General features: G+C 25.7%; 2 protein-coding genes across 3 annotated transcripts in view; one reads left to right on the top strand and one right to left on the bottom strand.

The window, feature by feature from the left end:
* LOC114123821 (uncharacterized) overlaps positions 1-11,676 on the top strand; it is a 71,822-nt gene extending 60,146 nt beyond the window's left edge. The window contains exon 6 of the mRNA XM_027986925.2: positions 11,301-11,676. Coding sequence (XP_027842726.2) covers positions 11,301-11,532 — 232 coding nt within the window. The 3' untranslated portion in view covers positions 11,533-11,676. The remainder of the gene's footprint in view (positions 1-11,300) is intronic.
* Positions 11,677-11,717: 41 nt separating this feature from the next.
* On the bottom strand, positions 11,718-16,802 carry LOC114123808 (GPI ethanolamine phosphate transferase 1-like). Of its 2 annotated transcripts, XM_027986906.2 has the most exons (14): positions 16,169-16,795; positions 15,975-16,095; positions 14,934-15,033; positions 14,634-14,871; positions 14,432-14,559; positions 14,193-14,365; positions 13,904-14,131; positions 13,608-13,842; positions 13,359-13,537; positions 13,110-13,297; positions 12,853-13,049; positions 12,563-12,783; positions 12,316-12,507; positions 11,718-12,245 (listed from the first exon to the last, which is right to left on the bottom strand). In XM_027986906.2, exons 1-14 carry the CDS (start codon positions 16,387-16,389, stop codon positions 11,985-11,987), a joined length of 2,682 nt encoding a protein of 893 aa, XP_027842707.2. In that variant the 5' UTR covers positions 16,390-16,795; the 3' UTR covers positions 11,718-11,984. The 2 variants fall into 2 exon arrangements, with proteins under 2 accessions (XP_027842707.2, XP_027842715.2); XM_027986914.2 differs by lacking the exon at positions 11,718-12,245 and having other exon boundaries at positions 12,322-12,496; positions 16,169-16,802.
* Positions 16,803-16,882: the final 80 nt, after the last annotated feature.

The following is a 16,882-nucleotide window of genomic DNA, read 5'->3' as shown; positions in this document are numbered from 1 at the left end:
CGGTATATATCTACCGATGAACTATCCGCTAAGCGCACTTCTCTGTGTCATCATGATATCATGTTTACTATTATATTTTATTATTAATCATACAATATAAAAGTTAGTATTTGGTAAACTAATCAATAATCCAATTATACTTTGACTCTAAACGTAACGACTACGTGAATAAATAAATATTAACTATACACGAAGTATGTAGTTTTTAGATATATAATATTCTTCGTAGAAAAATGATATCGATGAAAATGATTTAATTTTTTTAATTAATTAATACAACATATTTAACATAAATCGATCATAGAATATAGAAAACCCATTTAAAACGACTGAGCGAAATCGTTAATCAAAATCTGATGATATTAACTATGAAAAATATATTTTGAATAAGTAGAATTACCTGTATCTACAGGAATATTTGGTACTTGATGCCACCATTTCGCTCCTTGACGAATCAAATATATTCTTCTGATTTTCCATGAAAACCTAAGTGCCGGATAGGTAAGGGGGGTAGGTAACAGGGATAACAAAAATGCATTTCGTGTAAGTAAGTGTTTAAAGTGGTTGGCACTCGTTCCGCTCTTCGGCGCTTCTGTAAATCTAAAATATTTTCCGATCTGCTTTTCTAGGAACGGAATCACGTTCACAAAACAATATATATAACAACGTCACTAAAAATATTTTATACTCAATCGTAACTTATTGTAGTTATCGTGGTTTACCTCTCCACTACTGTCACGATAGCTTTATGACGTCTATTTGAATTCCATATAATATATTATAGTAATCAAACAGACGAATTCCATAAATGCTCAAATACGTTAGCACCGTCATGAATTTTGAATTTTACTTCTCGTACCTAATGAAAAATCATTGATATAATGTTATTTGGACAAAAAATCCAATTTCAATAGACTTTTCCAATACATTTTTGAACAAGGAAACTAATTTTAAAGTAGCTTATTCAACCAGGCGTTTTAAGGTTTATCGAGGGCCATTATGTTCATGTTTATTAGAACGAAAACAAGTGCTTAAAATTAAGCTTTGTATACCAAAAAATTCTTTTCTTTTTCATATTTTTTTTCCTTTAATATTTTTTTTTTAAATAAAAAATAATGTAACTTATAATAACGTAATATAACTTATCTACTGACTGTACACATAATACATTTGTTCTAAAAATATTTTTTACATTTTTCTTATCTTAAAATAAATTAAATTAGATTATAACGGAATATATTTTTCAAGTAGATAGGCAGTATAAATAATAAACAATTAACAGTAAAATTCTAATAGCTGCCCAAAAAAAAAAGATCACATATAATAAAATTATATTATTATTATTTTTTTAAATTTCAGAAACATTAAGTAATTATTTTGTTGACATGATAATTAAAATCTTTAACGACATTTTATATTTAATTAAAACTATTTATACCTTAAAGACCTACTCACGTCTGTACGACATATTAATTTCCACTTTGATTTATTTTATATGTATAATAATTTTCTTTTTTAAATTTATTCATGTGAAAGTTTTGTTTGAAAATGTTTGTTTCAAATTTGTTCGTTAACCCAATACAATTGAAATGATACCTTGGTAAAATGAGAATTTGTATATAACATAGTTTATTTAATGTAAAAGTTTATCTAAATATTAGTACGAATGTACCTCTTTACTTATACATATTAATAACATATTATAATTAACTAATTATTATGATGCTAAGGTATATGAATAATAGTTAAGTTCAACTTTTCTTAAAATGTTTTCTTTTAAATAAGCAACTCTGCAATTTATCTCAAAGCTAATATAAAATGTCATGAGATTGTAAAAAAATGACAAATTACAAATATATTATACTCGATTTAACGATTTTAACTTTAGTTAATTTATTCATAATTAAACACAATATTATGATTTAAGACAAATTAAATTTTCAATTATAGACTCAAATATTTTTATTTAAATGAGAGATTTAAATATTTTATCGTTTTTTTCTACCTAGTTATATAATTTTATATAATTTTTAATTGTTACTTCTACAATCTAAAATTGTAATATACATAAGTACGACAGGTACGAACATAATTCTGAATTGTCTCTATAACTTAAAGCAATATCCAAAATTATCGGTACTCGTTCTTTTTTTATAAATTTATAAATTTAATAAGAATCTCGTGGTAATAAGACTTGTATTTTCGATTTTTCTATTAAATAGTAGTATATTTTTCACATTTTTTTCAAAAACTACTGCAATGTTTCAAAAATAATCACTCTAATGGACCATTGTTTATCAATTTCTAATCAACAAACATTTAATCAAAAGAAACAATTGAACCATTCAATTTATCCAATAACGTGTTTACAAGTAATTAATAAATAGAAACACACTACTTTCGGACCAATGAATTCTTATTGTTATCTGCTGATTCAAATGAATTCGAAATATGAAGAATATTAGAAAAGGTCAATAAACGAAAATACGCTTCCACTCCGCGTAGTTTCTTCGAAAATCTCTTCGATTTCATACTATATTATAACCATATTTCATATTTATAGTATGATCTACTATGTTGTATAAAATAAAGGTCATCTATAATTGAAATCTCATAAAATGACAATAACTTTTGACCATAATATATACTTTTTTTGTACATGTATATATTTTCAGCCAATACAAATATTTTATTTGTTTATGTTTTAAATGTTTGAATCAATATAATGTATTTTCTATTGTGGTTTTAAAAAAAAAAACACTTGCAAGAAGAACGTTTGTATTTAAAGGATATTTATAATATATTTTTGATTTCAGCTCTACAAACAAATGAAATAGATTTTTTTCATACAGAATAATAGTGTTTTTCAAATTAATTATTTTTTATTAGTATAAATAATATATATATATATATTATATATATAGATAGAGAGAGAGAAAGAGATTTATATAAATAGTTAATTTGTTACATAAATATAATATCAATTTAATTATTATATTTATATAATAATAATTTTTTTTTTTTTGTTTATCCTCTAAATAATTAAAAACTACTGAACTATTTTAAATAAAAGTAAAATTCTATAGAGAAGCTCATGCATGAAGTTTTGGATTATTATAATAATTGAATATTTTTTTGTTTATTTAAATGGTTGCCATTGGTTACTATTATAATTAGTATAAATATAGCATTTACAATTTTTACAAAATATGTATTTAAAAAAAAATCATAAAATGAAATGATTAGGTTAACAAAAATTATAATAATTACTCGTATTATTTACTTCCTTATTTCTGGACATATTATGATGACATTAAGATAAATAGAAAGATAGATTAATTTTAACCCGGTGAAGTCGGGTAATATAGCTAGTTGATAGTACATTATATATTACTGTTAAACTTAGTACTCATGTTAAATTAAGATAACCATTTGCATGTTATTTATAATTATTTACACTAATCGGATTATCTACTTAAGATTTACAAAACACCTTTAGATCATAGATATATTCAAAAAAAAATGTTAAAGAATTGTCTATCAAAACATTTTACTTAATTCGAATTAACGAATGACTACATTTATTGTAATATTATTATACTGTGAGCTGAAAGAAAACAAAATATTAAACGTACATTCCGTCAATGTAAAACATAAATAAAATTACTAAAAAAAAAAAATAATAGACTATGATTCAAATAGTATTCGTTTAATAAATTATATTTTTCAATAAAATAAGTATAAAATGTCATATTTTCATTATAACGCGTTTACTGTATAGTGTAAAATCCAGATGAATTGGGATCGACCCTGCCTATAGCACTTTTTTTCACCACCTATTATAATTTAAATATATTTACAATAATTTTGATGAGTATATTTACTTTTTAGAATGTAAAACATAATATGTATGTACAGCATTTTCCAAAAGTTCAACCTGATAATTCAATAATAAATAAATAATACTTCAAAACTAATTTCAACAAATAAAATATTTGGATAGCAAACAAATGTTTTTATGATTTTAACTTAATAATCTACCGAATTGATTATCCGAAATAGTAGGGAATACAAAAGAATTTTTTTGATCTAATAAATATATATGAAATCTAAACATGTTATAAATATTTATAACTACGGAACCATTTTTTTTTTTGCAATCACACCAATATTATCGATACAGATTATTGTCAGTTTGTAATTTTGTTGCAAGCAATAATATTCCTACACCGACTATACTTACCTATCTAAATTAAATATGTTAAATTTTCAATTATTTATTACGTACATGAAATAAAACTATGTATTTTTGTTTGAACCTGTGCATAATGATATCTACTAACCCAAAAAATGTCTAATGTATTTAAAATAAATAAACTTTAAAAAAGTATACAGATATATATTACTGAATAGGTAGCATGTAATGAATTTTAAACAAATACAAACCAAACAAACGCAAAAACAATAAAGTGATAAATTATACTTCATTTTTCAGACTTTAAAAATCAATACATTTACATCCATTATTTCGAATCCGTTTAACTGATGGAAAATTTAAAATTCTATAGATCGATGACTTTTCTATACATTCTCTCTTATACCCCTTAAAGTCCTCTACAAGCGCATTATTGCGCTAAAAAGACTTGACATGAGATTTATATGCTATTTAATCTGCTTCACAAAGCACAGCTCATCAATCGAAAACTTTTGTATTGTTTTACTTAGTGAATTATTCGTAAAAATATATCGAAAATCATGAATAAGTGCCTACGCATTTTCATCAATCGCAAGAAACCGAATAATTAACATTTGAATGGAATTTTGAACACTATATTACACGAGTTTCTATGACTATAATGTTATTATTTCATACAAATGTTTCCATAATCGTACTGTAGTCCTAACGACTTGTGTACTCGTATAGTCTACAAACGAACGACATTCAGGGTTTATTAATTCGTCTCATTTGTAGTTTTTGAGCGATCATTATTATTACTATTCCGTACAGCATAATATCTAATATCTACCTACCTCCATATCGTATTATGATGTATACCTAACCTAAATTATTTATTTATCTATTAATTAAGTTAACGGCCCAAAGCCCTTTGAATATATGATTTATTTAACATTGACAATAGTTACAAAGTCTGACAAATCATGATGTAACAATATTAACCTTTCAAACTTTCCAAAATGTTTACTTCAAAAAATCAATAGATACCTACATAATATACATTATATTAAAAATTAAATGTCGAACATTGGTAATAATTGAAAAACGAAAAATAAGACATAATATTATACCTTAAATTTCACAAAATGTTATTTCAACCAAATAATATACTCGTCTACGATAAAATGACAACTTCTATAAAAAATAATAATTGAAATGCTTCAAGATTCATTTAAAACATAGATATTACTGTTTTAGAGGAATATTAAAATATGAATATAAGTAAAAAACTGTTGTATTGTTTACTACATTGTACCTGTTGAATAGTTAAGACTTGACTTAACTAGATATTAAACATGTACTAAACTTAAATGTAGAATATTTGAAAAATACGAATAATTGTTACATAAAATAAAAATACATTTTTATAAAGACCTATATTATTATTTCTTAATAACGAATAACAATTTCATAACTTTAAACTTACATTTATCACGTTTAGAATCACAAGAATCTATTGAAGTCAATATTTATTATCTAAGAGTAAAGTTTGAGGGAAAAAAAGAGCCATAACACAAATAAACATTGAATCTAAAAAATTATTGACCAGGGAACTCTGAATCGTATTGAAGACAGTAAATGTGAACACTGCACACACAACATGATCGTTTAATGAAATATTCCACTTTAATGATTTATTTTAATTATATGTATTAGTCATACTCACTCGTCGGCATTCGAAATGACATTTGCAATAGTGACGAATAGTTACATAATTGCTAATAATATACGCTTTTGATTTTCCACATTAGACATTAATACGCGATGAGTGACTACTAACCCCCCGCATACAAATATAACAGTCATTTATCGCTCGATAAACGGGAACGGGAGTGTACGTATGTTCACATCTCCTCGAAAACGTATTTTCGTCTTGAACTCGTAAATTATAATATTATAATTCAATGTATATTCACAACTCAGGATTACGATTGGGTGCGGTGGACAAATAAAAACTTATTACTTGCCTATATAATAAACAACACATACACATTGAGGTATAAGTAAAGTTATATAGTTAGATAGACGATACGGGGTAATCCATCTAGCGTAAGATATTATTATTTTACAAAACACTAACGTCTTTGAAAATATTTCTTTCTCTAAATTTAAGTCGTTGTATAAAACATCATTTTTGGATAAAAATTATATTTTTTATCGTAATAGTTTTTAAATGTCTTAATATTCTTTAGTGATAACGTACATTGTTAGTTTAAGATTGTGTAAAAAATATATTTAAAAAAGTCAATAGTTTTTTAAATGATTATAAATGTCTGGTATTAAATAGAGCACCTGATATATTATATATATAACCTTACCCTAAGCCCAAACCAAACATATCATTATCCGACCAAGTCTATCTTTTCCACATGTGGATCGTTATTGCATATATTATAGACACATGGCGTCTTCGTGTCATTTCTCTCTCTCTCTCTCTCTCTCTCTCTCTCTTTATGTATAATGTATAAATGGAGTTAATAGTAAAAAAAATTTAGTGAGAGAAAGATGTGAGGTATGAGTAGAATATGTGCAGGTAGATTTGACCGTTCAATACTAACTAAATTGTCTTCACTAAAAATCGCAGAAGAAGAAACCCACATAATACGTACCTTTAAACAAAAAATATATATTAAGTATAAATAAGATAAAAAAAATCCGAATAATTCGTTCGGTCAGAAAACACTGTCCGTAGGATCAACCGCTTACTTGAGAATATATTATTATTGAAAAACGCATCGTAGGTAAATAAAAAACAAAATCGATCAATATATAATACACCATACACACACTTACATGAAACGATTCTATTTAATTTATGAACTTAATTCAACATATACGATCGAAATTCGAGACAATTTTGTATTTGAAAGTAAATTTATTGGTTTCATGATGATATTTTACTCTGCCCTTTTCTACAAACACTATTAGGTAACAGAAGTGCACTAAGACTTTCACGTATAATAACGCACCTCAGGATCACAAATCAAATAAAGATAAAATGAAGCTTTGGAGAGATCGTGTTTCGATGTCCTCAACAATCTCGAAGTGTAAAAAAACCTCCTTCGAGAACCATTGAAATAATTTAAATAAATGTCAGCAAACGCTATTTCAACCGATCTTAGTTCAGAACCGTTATTTACAAGTAGTGATGATTTACTATTGGTTTTGATTTTTATATCACAAAATGCAACAATTATTAGTGTCAAAATATTCGTAGACCATTACCTAAGACTGAACCCTGCAGAATTCTGTTCAGATTTTTTTCCATGTTACATAATTGTTGTAATAAATTGTTCCTAATGATATATTTTATGAAAGAAAAAAATTTGTCGAGATAAACCAGCGTAATGTAATATTCTAAAACTCTTATTAACTATACTCAACCTTTGTAGTATTTTTCCAGTGTAAAATTTTATATATTTTTAACATTAAATACGCTCTCATACATTTAAAAGTAAAATTGAGAATCCTGCTCAATTAATTTTTAATTAAACCGAATCTCTTTATACTACCAGTTTTGAAAAAGTTTTTTTTTTTGTTTTTGAAAACAAAAAAAAAACAAATTTCCGGGTTTACTTTTTATTCAAAATAAAAGTCAATTTAACTTTTAAAACTAACTCTTTTCTTTGTTAAATAATGTAAATAGTTTTATCTTTTAAAAATCTATTCAGTCTTATTAAAATATATATAAAAACTCGTGAAACTTACTTAACCCTGAAGTGTTTGCAAATTTATTTTGTAGGTTTTGGTGGACAATTGCAAATACTTAATGCAATAGGTGCGTAATAAATAATACAGTTGGTGTATCTATGTATTTAATATAAATTATTAAATCAGAATATGTCACTAACAGTATATTCAACTGGACGAGTTCCATACAGTCGACCGGTATAATCAGTAGACGCAATATTATATCGACAATTGATAACCAATTCAGAAGGTAGGTATATTCTCAATTAAAAATGTTTGTAGGTTTTGGCCACTAAACAGTAAAAGACAGCTGACCTATACATAAAGTCTTAGGTACCATACGGGTACGTCGTATTAGATATATAAAAATATAATAATAATTGTAGTTCGTAGCAAATATTAAAAATATACTTCTAACTTCCGAGTATAGAATAAAAAATTGTACATGTAAGCGACACGCGTTAGCAACGTCAGTAATACTTATATATTATTTGTTTCTAAAAAAACATACACATACACAATAGTAGGTACATATTATCTTGTAACGTATAATATTGTAGGTACTATAAGAAAATAACAGAGACGTCAACGTTTCATAGTACACTCGCAATTGTGTTTTTATTACGAAAAAAACATATTTCACAAAACATATACTTGACATCAGTTTTAGTATTTCAAAAGCATTTTATTTATTCTTTATTTTATGATGGCGAATAAAAATCTATAATAAGTAATATTATGTACTCTCCGTCACAATATTATGCCTACCTTTATATTATTGTATGATAGTAATGGTTTGCACATACGATTGCACTTAACATTCTGAAAGTAGGTAGGTAGTTCTATACCTACGTAATTTTGTTACAAAATAAAATATGTAATATTATGACGACTGAAAAGGTTCCTTTTTGTCTTCGGTCATTTATTAAAACTCTTGAACCGTTTAGTTGTTATCAGATGTTTGTACAATATTATTGTGTACACAACGTCATAATATTATTACATCACCGAAAGCAATTAAAATACAAATAACATTAGGTAGAAATATGAAAACGCCAAACAGTGCAGCGAGTGCAACAGACATATTATAAATTTATAACGCTGCACGCTGGTTGTTCCATTGCGTTCTATCTTTAAACAATACTGGTACGCTGTGCTAAATTTAGTTTTCTGAAAAAAAAAAAATAGTAAAAATGAATTGTTTTTAATATTTAAATCGTTATGAATCGGAATGAATAAAAAAATGTTTGTATGGGTATATTTTAAAATTGTAAGTGTTGACGTAAAGAATTAATCGCAAATTAAAACAAACTACAGGACAGATACAACGAGGTGGGTGAGAACATTAAACAAATCTGTTTTCGGCAACCATAGTAATATAGTATAAACACTATGAGACTATTAAAGAAAAATCATCAAACAAGTTATACAAATTATTTTACGGAACAATAAAAAAAAAAAAATTTTTAAAATATTAATTCTAAAAATTTTAGACGACCAAGGAAGAGCTACACCCTACATTATTCATCGTACTTCGTGATTCAGCATTAATTTTAAATGTATAGTAAAAAAAATACTCCACTATAACCACTAACCTGATCAAATATGAACGAATCCAATATTAGCAACCCGATGCATTGTACACAGATCGCGTAGGTACATCATAATATTATCGGAATTTTTTTCAAACTGCTATTAATACGTTAGACGGCACAGCGTATAGGCAATAAAAGTATTTAGTTGTGTAGGAAACCGTTTTATGAGTGTATTCGATGTTACATTATACATAGCACTATTCGGTATCGGTATTATATAATTTTTGTCCATGTAATGACTGTCAATATTGTAAACGACTTAGGGATAAAACTACAGTTATACCATTCAGTTTGACCATCCCGTACTTTTCCGCAAATCTATACTCAAGGTTCTAGGGCCGGAGTATTCAGGCTGCGTGAATGGCCTATAGTACATAATGGATTATAAAAAGGTTATTTTTTTTAGCAACAACAATAGGCAAACGGCCTAAGCTTTTTTCTAACAATAGAAATGCACAAACGGCGTGTAAAAAGATGGTTATATAACAATAGCGGTGCGCAAACGTCCTCTAGAACACTACCGTCTGGTAATTCAAGCTAATAGCTTTAGTGTCATACTGAGATAGTCAGATACTGTATTTTACCATCATTTTGTCTGAAATAAATTCTGAGTAGTATTTCAGACAATGAAAATAGATACATTTTAAAAATCATAATGGCTACAAAATTACTACAAAAATCATTGGTCTAATCAGGTGATTAGTTTTATTTGATTTGTCACTGAAATGTGAAACAGCAATTTTATTTTTTACGCCATCTTGCTCCTGATTTTATTAGTAACTAAATATAAAAACAATTTTTTTGAACTATATCTATTATCTTAAAGCCCTCAACAAAAACAAATCTCGTGTTGATCAAAGTAATGTTTTTTTATATTTTATTCTTTAATATACCTAATAGGTATATAAAAAAGCGTCAAGTTCAATTCAATCATACTTCTTAGCTTTGATGATTGTTTCAATTTTTTTTTTCTTGAGCCCTATTATATTATACAATGATCTTTAAAAAATTTAAAAACTTGGTCGTTAGGTAAAAATAATTTTTATAAGTATGATTAATTTAAATAACTATAAAATGTATTTAATATGGTAATTTTGAATAATTTAAAAAAAAATGTTCAATAAAATGATATATAGTTTTGATTTTATAGGGTATTCTTATTCAAGTATAAATTATTATAACAAAGATATCTTTTAGGTCATATTTAAAACAAACTCAACGGTTCTAAATGTTAAATTGTTATCACCATACACAAGGCCATAGCTGAAATAAATTTTCAGGGGGATTTAAATCAAGTAATATTTTCATTATTATGTAAATTATTATAATTAAGTTACTTTTATAAATTAAATTTACTAACTATAAAATATTTCGATGGGGGGTGAACCCCCTTCCCCCCTTCGTATACGACCTTGAATACACTTATCTAGCATATAATTGTAATAGTTTTATTAAATAATTTTGTAAATAAATAATAATATAGGTATTATAAATTAATAAAAAAAGAAAAAAGGAATGATGTTGAAATATTGTGTAATACTCTAATCTCTCAAATGTTTAATTTATTTGAATGTTCGTCATATCATTTCTTAATATAATATTATATTATAATTAATAATACTTATGGTATAATATTATCAGGATTTACAAGTCACTATAGGTAATGATTGTGTTATTTGTTTTTAAAATTTTAATCTGATGTTCTAACATTTATTTAGTTGATAGATTATTAATTTTTGATTGTCCACATTTATTGTCATTTTTTTATTTTGTTACAGTGCAAAACATGGTTTTCTAAATTGTGTATATACTACAAGTAAAATCAAGTGTGGGAGGGAAGAAGCTACTTTTATAAGAAAAATCGCTGAAACATTATCTGAAAACAAATTTGTGTCATCAGCGTGTCAACATATAGAAATGAGACACTGCAACACAGCTCAACAGACAGCATACAATCTATTCACAATAATATTTAATGTATTTATAATTATATGGTATTATAAAATATAATGTAAAAGTATTTTGTGACAAAAATTATTCTGTATTTGTATTATAAAAAACAAAATAAAACATATTTTATGTTGATATAACTAACTAGTATAATGTACAGGATACACAAGGAATGTAAGTTATTAATAAAGACTAAATTATAATTTTTAGACTCTAATAATTGTCCTTTCAGATTTGATATTTGTAGATAATAATTAATAAATAATCATTTGTAAAAGGTAAATTATTAAATTCAACTAACTAAATTTATATAATTAAGAATACATTTTCATTGATAGTTACTTATTGTGTATCTTTTATATTCAAGTTTATGATGGTTATTATTATCAATCATAATAATGTAATGAGATCATATTATAATAATAGTGATAATTATATAATTTATATAAAAAAAAAAATCAAATTTGTTTTTTTTATACATAATATTTTAGTAATATAACATGTTCCCAATTTCATTCTTGATGTTGATTTTCATTAATAGTTGGCAATAATTGTTTACTTTGTTTAGAATTTTCTTTTTTACCATCGATCAATAATCCTGCTAGTCCATACATGAGCGATAAAAATAATGCTAGTAATTGAACGATAACGTAATGAGATATTGACATCCCAATGTCCAACCAACTGCCAGTATTTTTTATTAGAAATAAAAAATGAAGACCCATCATGTTGGACATGGCTAACATTAAAGCAAACACATTAATTGGAGGTATCTAAAATAAAAACATTTATCTTTAACACTAGATCATTTATTTAAAATAATAATAAAAAAAAAAATAAAACCTTTAATTTAATGCTTGTGAGGTAGAATGAACAACATGTCAATAAAATAGGGGCAAGTATTTTGAACAGAACCAACCCCATAATAATAAATGGAGAGAACACTGAGACAAAACAACGTCCAATTGAAGGATCAAATGAGTTAATAGATGCAATATTTCCAGTACCAAAAAAAGATCCAAAACTAAATAATAACTACAAAAATTGTTGGATTAGTTAATACAGATTAACTGTACTGATAAATACTTACGAAACAGAATGCATGTCTCCATTGGATCCATAGGGATTTACTAGAGTCTGTAGATTTAATCACAATTTTTCGCCAAAATGCTAATGTTACTACTAGAACAAGCATGAAAAATACTTCAGAGTTTAATGATAATTGAATATAAGGAATACCAATTGATAAAAGTACTGTTGTTGTATTCGATAAGTGACATGAAGTTTTTCTGATTAAGAACATTGATAAAACTAAAAAAAAAATTAACATTATTAAAAGTAATTTACAGAATAATAAGTTATAACATAATAGTTTATTACTAGATGATGTCCAAGAAATCACTTTGTTAACTGATGATAACCCTTGTTTGTTTGTAATACTACTTGACACAAACATAACATTTGCAATCGCTATACCTAACAATAATACTTGTGCAAATGTAGTAATTTTACGTACTCCATTTTGGTTTTTGTAGTGTGTTACTCCTGACAATAGCAAAATAGTTCCACCTAATACACTGCAAAATACATTTTCTATTAAATATTATTCTAAAGATATATACAGTCTGCGTATTTACACATAATTTATTTTTGTATGGCCATCAATAATATTTACTGCTGGGAAAGAAGCAAATAATGCAGAAGAACAGAATATTGCAGCTATTTGAAAAGGTAAAAATCCTTTTTCTATTGAACAGACAGTCATCCAAATGCACAGTATAGCTAAAGCTAAAGTTAGTATGCGACGTTCAAAAAATGTCCACACCTATAATTAAAAAAATCATTGTTAATTGTAAGTTTATCTATGTTGACTATTTTTAATTTACCAGTAGTTCAATACCAATTAAATAGAATAAAATTTCAAACAATTCTGATCCTTTAAGTTGCAGTATTTTCTGTGTCATATGTGATAAATTAAATATTTGTAAAATCCTAGTAATACACATACACCAGAGTATTAATGGCATAAATGTGTACACATAAAATTGCATTGGAAGGGATTGGGCTGTAATAGAATCAATTTTTTAAAATTGATTAATTTAAATATATTAACACATATTTAAGAAAATATTTACCACTAATTAAAAATGAAGAACATACAGCAACTGTTAAACATATTCCATTAATTAATAACTTATGAAATCTATTAATTTTTCGACACTTTTTAATAGAAGATGTTTCAAGTATAAGTAAAGTAATCCATCCAAGGCTAACAAATGTTACACACAAAAGAAGTGGTAGTTTGTAATATGTATTGTAGTAATGAATTCCTTGTAAACTTAAATTAATCCACTCGTAGCATAGCTTTATCTATAAAACAATTAATAATTATTATAATTTTAATATAATTAAATAATTGAAACCAATTTACGCTTTCGTCAGTTCTTGAGAGCTTGAAAAATGTAGTAATATCTTGAAGATATCTATCTTGAACACTAGTACTGAGTTGTTTATAAGGTGAATAAAATAATTTAAATAATTGCTGTTCAATTTTTATACGTGCTGTTGAAAAAGCAGCATTCATTTGTAGTGCATTAGCCAGGAGATATTTGGCTCGAGCTTCAGCATCAGTGTTAAATAAATTTAGAGGTAAAATACCCTAAAATAATTATAATTAAATATGACAAAAATATTGTTTAAATTTTTAAATCAATACATACTACTGAATGTACAGGTATAGGTACGCCAATTAAAGTAGCCATAAGTGGTGCAACATCAGCTTGATTAATATTCACTGGCAAAGAGACTGAATTTTTTTTGGCATATGATAACCCAGCACCCCAGGTAACTATGGGTACTTCAGTCTCACTAGCTGAACCATCTCCATGAGAACCTATTAATAAAATTAAAATTTTAAGATTAAATAGTTTTTAGACATATTAGTGTTCAAATGTCTTACCCCAATTTGTCATACCATGATCAGATGTAAAAATATATGCTGTACGATTATCGTTATAGTAAGATTCTAGTAACTGTTCTATTTCTTTAATACCTTTTTCAATATAAATTAAATTTTCTAAATATTCTCTAAACATAACATGATTTTTAATATTTAAGGAATATAAACAGAAAAATAATAAAAATAAATTTTAAAAATTTACTTTGAATTTGGTTTGTCAATATGTCCAGAAACATCCGTACCCAAAAGATGTAAAAATAATACTAATTTTTTTTTCATTAATCTCCTTCGAATTACTTCATCACTTTTAGACTCATCAAAAAACAATTTAACTTTATTAAATACCCATTCTGACAAAATTACACTAGATCCATTCTTCCCACTAAAATCTTGTAGTTCAGGATCATAGGTATAAGTATGTACATTACCCGCAATAGCTCCTACAAAATATCATACTAATAACAAATTATTAACAATGATGAAAAATTATAATTATGATTACCTTTTTTGAACATCGAAACAATGTCAGGACTACCCCAAGAAATAGTTGTATCACTTTTATTAAATACTGAATCAAATTCAACAATATTGTCTTTCCATCCCTATAAAATATATTTTAACATGAAATATTTTTTACAAGAAAGAATTCTATAAATCTATAATATCAACATGGGTAAAAGATTTTATATCTACTCTTGGTACTATTGATGAATACCAAATAAATATTTTATACTATAGCATCATTAGCATTCAAAACATGATATAAATGATATAATATTTGATCATTTTTAAGTTAATAACATTATTAAAATTGTAAGCAACCCTTTCAAATGTCAGTATCTCATTATTGACTGACATTAAAAAAAAACAGAACTAATTAACTAAATTAACATAACATTGATTAGAGAGCAGTCACTCAATGGCGTGCAATGATATTTTATATTGGGTGAGCGCTAAAATAAAATTTCAAGACAAAATTTAAAAAAAAAATTGATGAAAATTTGTAGTATAATAAGTGTATTAATTATAAAAATAATCCAATATGCAACATCAAAATATTTGAATTATGTTTTTAAAAATATTGATAAACGGTCGACGTAGTACTTTGAATCGCCCCATAAAAATATGGATATCCCCTTCTACCCTAACTCGTTATTTCCATAATAACAATACAGACCGGGCAATCAAAATACGAGCGCTTATGTAAAGAAATTGTCTATAGGTATGAAACAAAAATGCAATTTTTTGCAAATGTAAATTTCTTTTGAAGAAATCTGATAAATTGAATACTCGAATAAGAATTAATAAATAACTATAATTTTAATGTTTTAGTCGCATTGTCATTTAGCATAATAAATGTTACACTTTTTAGTTCTTTTAAGTTTTTTTAAGGCTCGCTAACATAATTTGCCCTGAGCCACTGCTGTCACTATATAATTATTTTTATCTTTTTTATTATAATTTGTAGAAAAACTATTAATACAAATTATTAGTTGCAAATATCACAATAGATTTAATAAGAACTCCTAAAATTATATAATACTTTGAAAATAGCTGATGGATCTTCATAAAATCCAGCTATAAGAGCAATATGTCCAGGACGTGACTCAGTTGGCACTCGAGTGTGACATATACCATACGTTGCGCTGGTTTTCAATAAATTCCTGTAACGTATTTAATATAATAATAACATTTAAGAACTAAAAGCAATGTGAATACATATTTTGTTATTAGTACTTGAAGTATAGGCTGCTACTTCCATTGGCATAGTTGTAAAATGTATCTGCACGTAATCCATCTCCAACAAACAGTACTAGACGATCAGCTGGTGGATTATAATCCACATTTTGGTCTGGTATACCATTGATGATTGGTGATTTGAAATAAATATCAAAAATAGAGAGTAATAATATCACCTGAGCAAATAAACCCAGTATTGAAATTTTCAAATTAATCATTATTTATTTTTTTTGAGATGTTAAACACTACTTATGTGTATAAAATATAATAAACATTTAATCTATACTGGGTAAGTATAATGCATATTCATCAGAATTTACTTTATAGATGTATTAAATATTTAAAACCTATGATAAAGAAAAAATCATTTTGTAATAATCATAATCATTTGTATCGTGTAAAAATCAAAATTACACAATTAGTTGTCAGTTAACATTTTTAGTAAATAGTAAAATAGTAAATGATTTAATGATTAGATATTCTTTAAATAAACATCTTATATAATGATAAACAAAAAGGTGATAATATTTTTAATTTTCAACCTCCACTACACGGACTAATATATTATTCTGTGTCCGTGCTCCTAAGTTTACCTCCTTCACAAGTTTAAAAAAATTACTCAAAAATACGACGAATATTCTATTCACGGTTATCAACACGTGATGATATGAAAACCACGGTTATATTATCTTTAAAAAATACAACCACTGT

Source organism: Aphis gossypii, chromosome 1 (assembly GCF_020184175.1).
Source record: "Aphis gossypii isolate Hap1 chromosome 1, ASM2018417v2, whole genome shotgun sequence".
Taxonomy (NCBI): Eukaryota; Metazoa; Arthropoda; class Insecta; order Hemiptera; family Aphididae; genus Aphis; species Aphis gossypii.
Note: the sequence above shows the minus strand (reverse complement) of the source record. Positions and strands in the feature narration are given on the sequence as shown.

What these genes read in the sequence shown, in the direction of transcription:
- LOC114123808 (XM_027986906.2), bottom strand. Translation starts at nt 16,389, where the DNA reads ATGATTAATTTGAAAATTTCAATACTGGGTTTATTTGCTCAGGTGATA. An exon ending in ATCCATCAGCTATTTTCAAA is followed by an intron (nt 15,034 to 15,974) that starts GTATTATATAAT and finishes TATATTTTATAG; the next exon opens with GGATGGAAAGACAATATTGT. An exon ending in TTCTTCATTTTTAATTAGTG is followed by an intron (nt 13,538 to 13,607) that starts GTAAATATTTTC and finishes ATTCTATTACAG; the next exon opens with CCCAATCCCTTCCAATGCAA.